Raw genomic sequence first — 8,713 nt, 5'->3', positions numbered from 1 at the left:
AACCAGACTATTTAGACGTTTAATTTTGTGCTCAAATTGTGGAACCCAAAAATTTGCTCACTGGAAAAAAATGTGAACAAAAGTTTTCGTATTGGCTTACTGCCACTATGAATATACAAAATTATCGAATCAAGAAATGGCGTCGACAACAATTAAATATCTAAAATTCTGGATTTTTTTGGTGCTGGAATATCTGTTATATTGATGTTTCTGCCTGAAATGACATCACACGGTTTGCTCATGAATATGGAAATTCGCATTAGCATACAAACCAAAAAGGCACCTAAATAACTTTGAAAATATGGCAAAACGAAATTCAATTTAAGTTTAATGATGGGACACATGTATTTTGAATGACTGCATAACAAAAAAAAAAGATTAATTGCATGAGCCCTTTATTCCGTCGATACCTACGTTGAGATTCGACATGGGGGGGGGGGGGTGGTGTTGACACTAGATGGCACTGTTCATGTAGTCTTGTGAAACGTATTGTATACATTATTAAACAGCGGCTTAGTTTTCACAATTCGGCTTGGGGTGGATGCTCTCTGAATCTCATTCACGATTTTTTGACATTTCTTTTTGTTCAGCACGAAATTGGGTGTGCGTGTGTGTGTCGGGGGGGGGGGAGGGGGTGATTCAGTGGTCTATCCCCTGGTCAAAAAGTGGGGAATATAACACTTTAGGTCTATTCACTTTTGTAACAATATTAATAAACGGCCCACGGACAGACTTGTGTTGGACTTGTGATTGTATCTGTATTACTATTAAAGCATCCCGGGGGAATCATCACACCAACTTGTTGTGCATCTCGTGTGGGACTACGCCAAAACGATTGAACTCGACTCACTGAGTTTATTGCTCCCTCAATCCGTTTACAAGAGAACTTTTAAACTGATAGATATTATTTTGCCTTGACATCAAGGACTGCCGGACTGCCCATTTTTTCGTCCCGTACCATTTGTCCATTTCAATGTCCCAGTGTGAATGAAGCCGTAAATTGTGTGTGGCGCGCCATAGCTTCGCAATATCGATCTGGTACCAAGCTGTTTATCGAATTGCGTGTAAAAAAACCTACAACTTGTCTGGTTTCCGACTCGTTTCAGTGCCGTGGCCGAGCGAACGCGAGGTAAACATTGGTGCATTGCATTTGCTCTATTGTACTGACGTGTAGAAAAATACGTTTTCCATTTCAGCCGAACGATTAGCCTACTTCCTACTCCTAGTAAAAAAAAATGGCGTCCATTTTAGTACTCGGACTTATTGGAGTTTTAATTGCCATAGTGGTCACGGTGTTTTACCTACTTGTCTATTCGGGCCTGTTCCATTCCATTGATATTGGGACAAAAAAGTCTCCTATCTCTAAAATCCACGTAGCTTACAAATTCGCTCGTGGAAGTTACAGCGATGGCGGACCACTGTGGACTGAAGTGTCGAAAGCCGCGCCGAATCTCCGATGTTTTGCAGTGTATTATGACGATCCAAAAACGGTAAACGGCTGAGAATTAACAGGTTTTTGGCAACAAGAATATCTTTGGCATGATCACAGCACATTTACAGATATTGAAGCGCTCTTTTCTCTGAGCATTTGATTTGTTTACTGTCAAAATACAAAACTGCAACTGTCACTGTCTAAAGCACACACACAGAGGGCAGTTGTCAGGATGTATATTTTGTCACATCACCAGATCACACGACCTCAACTAAATCTGCACTAAATTGCAGATATAGATAACATTTTGTGTAGACATTGGAAATTTGGAGTATGCATGAGAAATGACCCCACTAGTTTTTGTTAAGACATGTAACTTGTAAGATTGTTATCCCTGGGCTATCAAATGTCCCCCCCCCCCCCTGGATTTTGTCTCTTCAAAAGTGAAAATCCCCACGTCTTGGGTGGGGCAGCCGGGGGGGGGGGGGGGGGGGACAATTGATAGGCGCATAATACAACTGTCATGACTGGTGTGCATGTGTTTCATTTAGCATGTTTAGCTATGTTTATGCAGGGTGGTGGCTTTAAATTATGAAATATTGAAATAAATTAGCAAAAGAAAAAATAAATGAACAATTAATAATAAACCTTCACTATTCAGAAAGAAAGAAAAACCAACTGTTGCGAAGACAAAACAAATCCTGGAATTGAAGTTGTAGCACTTTTTTTTCAAAATTTGACAAACGATGAGGATGTGACACATTGTTGACACGCCTGTCCCTTCATGAGAACAGACTGGCAGACAAAATCCTGTGCAGTGCTTTCCCAATTTATTTGATAAAAAGATTAAAAACAAGTTATGTAAGCAAAGGGGATTTATATCGACAAAACCCAATATTGAAATCAGCACAAATAGTTGCACAGTATCACAGTTATAATGTTCATGTATCCTCTGCCACCAATAAGATAATGGCTGACTTGAATTTCAAATCCCAGTGAATTGCAGTTTTTCTCCAAATACGCTTTCCCTTACCAGAATCCTGCTCCGAGCCTCCGATACATTGTGGGCACGATCCTGAGCGAGGGCGACAACCAGGCCGACGCGGAGCTGGAAACACAACTGGTCAACCAAGGCTTCAAGATTGCTGACTTCCCTGAGGTGTCCAACATGGTCCAAACCACATTCCCCTATGTCACCACCTTGTCTATCTACATTGCTGTCTACAGAGTCTACGCTGCGCTAAGTGACTATTTGACGGTGAGTCCAAATGGTTATAAGGGTAGTTTTGCCGTTGCACCTTGTGACAAGGAATTTTTTTTTTGCAACTTTGTGTGGTTCTAAAAAGAAACGGTAGAAACTCAGCAGTGCTGTGATTGTTGTCAGGACAGTGGGCAGAGCGTATATTTACTGTCGAAATATTCAGGTTCCTCTAACAACACAAAACACACAAAAGGGAGTTCTTGTCTCAGGTGTCAGGGGTGTAAGATCTCAGTTATAAAGCTGATTTCAGCTTTTTTGTTTTGGATTTCAGCTTTTTCCCTCACTTGCTTTGTACAAAAGTATAGGAGATTTCAAAATGTCAGCTTGTTTTTTTTACACCTTTTCCAGCTGTTTTCAGCTATTTTTATCAGTGGTCACTCACACCCCTGTTGTCTAGAGATACGACTGCAATTTTGCTCTTATTGCTTTCAAGATCTTGACCTACATGTACATGTAGTACATCCACGACATTTGCGCAACTATGTACATGTAGCAGGCATGCACCTTTTCTTCGGATCAGGCACTGATTTCCTGTTCTTCTTTTTTTACTTCCCATTTGTGCCATTAAAAATAGAAAAAACGCTGCACAAAAACTTGAAAGATTTGAATTTGGATGATCTTGAGGGCACTTTCAACTTTATTTGTCTTTGCCTTAGTACTGTTATAGTGATACAAGTTTTGCAGGACTTGTTGGAATATTGCTATACATGTAGATCCCTGCATTGCTGAGATCAGCTTTTGTTATTACAATTCAATATTCCAGTGAGCCTTTTGGATTTACCTTGGGTTTACCTTGGATGCCACACCTCCATCTTCATACTGTTGTGATGAAAAGTGTGGCTGGATTGAGGGGGCTTTTCTACCCATTTAAAACCCCAAATTTTCACAATTCCTGCTTAAAGCTTATTCCAAGACTCAACTACTCTCTGGCTGTAGAAGAATTTGCTTTTGTCAAGTCTTGGTTTTGTCTTAGCAAACTTATGGGGATGTCCTCATGTGCTCTGGTATGTATCTTTCTGGAACATGGACAGATGGAGTCTGGGTTGGTTTGGTCTATCTGGTTCATGATCCTGTATGTCTGGATGAGGTCCCCGCTTTGTCTTCTCGTTAGTGTAGTCGGGTTCAGTCTGGTGAATAATCGCTCTTCTTATGAGAGGTTCTTGATGCTGGGGATGAGTTTCGTAGCTCTTGCCTGCTTTTTTTCACAAACTCTTTTGTCTTTTTCCAGATGTGGGCTCCATGCTTGCACAGCATAATCCAGGTGTGGTCTGACAAGTTGTTTGTGATTTCCCTGGAAATTTGGCAAACATAATATAGGGGGCGCAGGGGGGGGGGGGGGGCGCTATTTGGAAAAATGAAAAAGCAAATACCCAAATGAAAACGAGTTTACCCAAAGTGAATAGTAACCTCCCATTTGTGTCTGCCAAAGGCTAATGATAAAAGTAGAAAGTGTCTACCTGTACCCAACCAAGAGGAAAAAGACATGCTTTCAAAGCAATATTAAATGTAAGGCCTCTTTTCCCCCCAACAATTTCCCGGTGTGTTTACAATGTAGGTAGTCATAACACTTCATGCCTGCTGTGCATACAATATTGTGAGCTTTTAAATAGATTGTTAATTAAAACAGGCAAGTACAAGTACATGTACTTTTCCCTGTGAAAGTACATTGTTCATGTACTTTTTCCTGTAAAAGTATTGTATACACGTGTACATATTTTTCCTGTAAAAGTACATGTACATGTTTACTAACACTTGACTACAATCCAAGTGTTTTTGATCTAGGAGTACTAACGTATTTTTGTTTCTTCTACACTTGACTCATTCTTTTACTCATCAAAGAGTTCCTAATTATTACATTCCATTATTTCTGTTCACTTCATGTACATCATGTACATCTCATACTTGTAATGTATGCACATGTAAAGTTCTCTCTTTGCATATTGAATGATTTAAGTAGTACATTGTAACTTAGTTTTAAATTTTCTATCTGTCAAGTGACTGTTTTTGGAAAAATATCTGAAGTGCATAAAAAGAAATGTCAAACATTTTTATAGTCTTAATTAATGCTATAACCCCTTTGCCAGACTGCTACATGTACACAGTAGAACACCACCTTAAATAAATCAACAACCGCTAAAATTTCGTTCAATCCTTCAAGTTTAGTTTTAGTTCCAACCATGTGCTCTGCACCTGTGTTTTCAAAGTTTGTGATGCCAAATGTGCAGGCATGAATATAATTCCCCTCACTGGCATGTTATGTTTAGTCATCTCTGTGCAGTGTTATTTTATCTCCTGCCTAAACAAATTCACACTCGATGGAATTGTGATTAATTGATGAATACTTCGCTCTGCAAACATACCTCAAATTCTACAACTGCCATTGGTGGTCAAATGTCACATATTAGCATTTACATGTACCCTTGCTGATAAGGCTCCAACACTACAAAACAGTGTTTTGTCAAAAACTTAGTTTGTTTCTCTTACTTCATTGTTAACAGCAGTGTTGAAACAATCTTTCACTTTTCAAATTTTGTTGTTATGAATAGAATTAAGTAATGCAGATTTAGTGGGACATAAATTGTGCAGGTGAATATTCAGCGCAGACTTTGACCTACCACTCAACTTATTGCACAAATCAAAACAAACATATAGAATTAGAAAGGGTTGTAGAAATAAAAGGATTGAATGGTTTTGTGTTTTCTCCTCTTAAGCTCTTGCTTCCTATTATTATTCTCAGGCTCAGATTAAAAAAATCAGGGACACATCGTTTTAGAGTAAAAACGTGGCTTTTTAACACAACACACTTGTTTTGTCGGCAAAATCATCCTGTCAGCAAAATTGTGTGTCCTTCGGCAAAGATTTTGGAAGAATGCCCAATTGTCAGATACATGTAGTGTCCATGATCAGCGGCTTTGAACAGCGCCCCCTATTTGAAGTTGATGTCCTCCCCCACCCTCCCCCCCCCTTTCAATATTGTGGAAGCTGGGTGGCCAGGTAAAAAGACCTTTTAGCACGGATGGTCTGTCTGCTTGGTTGTCACCCCCCTCCCATTCAAAGTGGTCTGGTGACGCTCCTGTTCTAGATATTTCACAATGCAAAGCTCCAGCAACTGTGGACTCTATGCAAGGACAATAAATGGCCCTTTGTGACACATGAGTGCACTGGTTTGTGCCAAATGTATGCCGCAATGTACGCACAACGTACTGGTATGGAAGCCTTAAACTGTGTGCACAAAACAAGCACAAAAATTTGCTAAGCACAAAAAGTCTGGCCTAGTAAAAAGCCGGTTACCAGCCAAAACTCCATGTGATTTTCATGACAAGCAAACAACAGCTGAATACCAATCACTTGCAAGCAATATACATCACATGGTTTTGCCAAGGCAGACTTTTCATGCTAAGCAATTTTTTTTTGCTTAGCAGCCCCATGAAATTGGCCCCAGGGGCTGACAGCTGTGTGTTTGAATGTCCCTCCCAGGAATCTCCCCCAACTCTCCAGTTTTAACTGCTTGGGTTACATGTGCACGGTAAATGGGGGTACTTGTAGCTGCAGTTTAGTATGGAGTACAAACTGATTCTAAGTGCATTGACTATCCAATTTTTGAAAAATGTTGTTTTCATTAGGCAAATGACCTGTGTGCCTACCCTTTCATCGAGCTTTACGCCGACGGGCTGATCCACTTCCTAGCTCCGCTCTCCAAACAGAAGGACTTCTATGTCCCCGAGACAGGCGGGATTGTGGAGATCAGTGAGCTGTCAGCTGACCAGATGGACGAAGACGAAGATCAGGAAGACCCCCAACGAAGCGGCGTGGAAGAGGAGGAGCCCAGGGAGAAAGTCGCTGTACCCCCGGGCGAAGAAAGTACTAACAGCGATAGCTCATTCGAGCAGGTAGATCCCCAAGAAACACATTAGCCAATTTGTTGCTTATTTTGCCGGGAAATTTGCCCATCCTGCATGTGTAAGGCCAAATAGAAAAAAAAAACAAGTTTAGCGTCCCCACCCGCTTCCTTTCTGGAGGCTGCCTCCTTATTGTTTTCTTTTTAAACCGAAAAAATGATGAATTTCAAACATTGACATCATTTTGGCCTCTTTGTGTGTTGCATAGGCCTACAATGTTTCATGTGTTTGCCCATATAAAGCTGGTGTGTCATTTCCTGAGTCCAAACGGCGGCCATTTGGCCTAATGTTATGGCAGGTTTTTGTTGAAATAGTATGGGTTCTTGTGATTTCTTCAAAAGTTAAAGGGACTTTTTTTATTGAAATAATTGTTTACAGAGAACAACTTATTATTTTTTTTCTCTTTTCAGTAGTTGTTGACCCATTCAGTTAGAACAGAGTTTCCGCTCAGTAAGAAAATAGGGAACTGACTGATGAAAGGGAGAAAGGAAGTTTGTAATTTGTATTTCTAAAATATTTTTGTCCTGCTTTGTTTTGTTGCTATTTGTTTGTCATTTTTTTTTCCGGGATGACTTTGCTTCAGTTCTTGTGCAAACTAAGAGCCCAAGTGATCTCCCTGAAATGTTTTGTCGTTGTATTTCTGAATATAAATTCAAGCTGAACAGCATTCTACAGTTAAACTATCCCAGTATGTTAGTGATAAAAAAAACCTTGTAGTTACTTAGATCTTAAAATAGCTGTAAATAAACTTCATCATTTTGTAACGTCGAAAATTGGTTTCATTATTGAAAAGAGGGTAGAATTAGGATGCTCCGGGAACTTGAAGTACTGAACCAGAAGTCACATTGTTCTTGTGAGTTGAGGCCATGTTAAAATATAAACTAGTTTCTCATCCTCGCCAGCTTTTCTTTTTTCCTGGCTGCCTCCTTTTTAATTTTTTTTTTATATTCATACATTTGCAAAATATTTGAACACATATATTTTCAGTATATTGTCTTTTTACCCTAACCACCCTAACTCCATCAAAATCCATCCCCCCATTTTGGTGGATTTTGGGGGACTTGGTCCAGAAGGCCTGGCGTGACTGAATATTGATGGAGTATGATGGACTTAGGCCTAATGGCCTGAAGCAGTGCTAGGGTTATATGATTGATTTTGCCTAGCTTCCTGTACTGCTATTGTGATAAAAGTCATGTGTAGCAAATCCACAAATGTCAACCAGTGCGTCAGTGGTGGATTCCACTATGTCATGTACAGTTTTGTATTAGACACATAGTGATTTATGGATTTTGATGGAATTGGTCCAGTTCCTAGTAAAAGACGTTAGAGAGTTAGGGTTAATTTGTTTTCCACAAAATTGTAGCTATGTAGAAAGGGTTATGGCTCCTTTGGACACAATTTTGTATCAGCAAAATAGTCGAGAAAATTGAAGAATCCATCCACCTTCTTGGAAAATCTGTGAAACAAACAAAACAAAAAAGTATTAAAAAAAATGCCTCCTTAATTTTCGCCAAAATGCCGGACCAGAACCTACTTATTTGTTTTACCCGGCCTTATTTTGTAAATGGTACTAGAAATACTCATGAATTTCTTATTTGAGGTCAGTGAACTTGATAAGGATGAGCACACACATGCTCCGGCATGTCCGGTGTCCTACAGCTGTGTAGGAAGTTAAGTACTCTTGAACAGAACACTTCACTCTTTCCTGGACTGAGTTCACAATTAAGTTGTCGTCACTTAGTAAAAGAGCTTTTTTCTTCTTCTTTTCTTTGATTCGAAGAGACCCTCAATCCTGTCAGATAATCAATCTTGCAATTATCCCCCACAAGTTCCATTATCTTTGATGTCAATTTGGACTTCCCGTTGTGCCTGTGGCAACCTTTTAGTTGGTGTCTGCCGTGAATGTCTTTGAAGTGAATTATGGCAGTTTTCAAGTGACCATTTTTTGAGTTGTTTGTCGAGCCTAGGTCAAGATGTTCATGGACCCCTGTTGGTGATTGGCGTTGAATTGTATTTTCCTGTGTTCCTTGTCTGTTACTGCTTATACATGTACACAGTTTATATGCGGTTCTGGTCGCTTTGGTATGGGAGATGAAATTTTTTAATTGTAACTTTTTGTTT

General features: G+C 39.7%; 1 protein-coding gene across 1 annotated transcript; it reads left to right on the top strand.

The window, feature by feature from the left end:
* Window positions 1-1,148: 1,148 nt before the first annotated feature.
* Window positions 1,149-7,462, top strand: LOC119726672 (testis-expressed protein 264-like). Its single transcript, XM_038198449.1, has 3 exons — window positions 1,149-1,490; window positions 2,469-2,690; window positions 6,317-7,462. Exons 1-3 carry the CDS (start codon window positions 1,236-1,238, stop codon window positions 6,605-6,607), a joined length of 768 nt encoding a protein of 255 aa, XP_038054377.1. The 5' UTR covers window positions 1,149-1,235; the 3' UTR covers window positions 6,608-7,462.
* The last annotated feature ends 1,251 nt before the right edge of the window (window positions 7,463-8,713 follow it).

The sequence above is a fragment of the Patiria miniata genome, unplaced genomic scaffold, assembly GCF_015706575.1.
Source record: "Patiria miniata isolate m_02_andy unplaced genomic scaffold, ASM1570657v1 HiC_scaffold_2, whole genome shotgun sequence".
In the NCBI taxonomy this organism is placed as follows: Eukaryota; Metazoa; Echinodermata; class Asteroidea; order Valvatida; family Asterinidae; genus Patiria; species Patiria miniata.
This window is presented reverse-complemented; position numbering and strand designations above follow the sequence as displayed.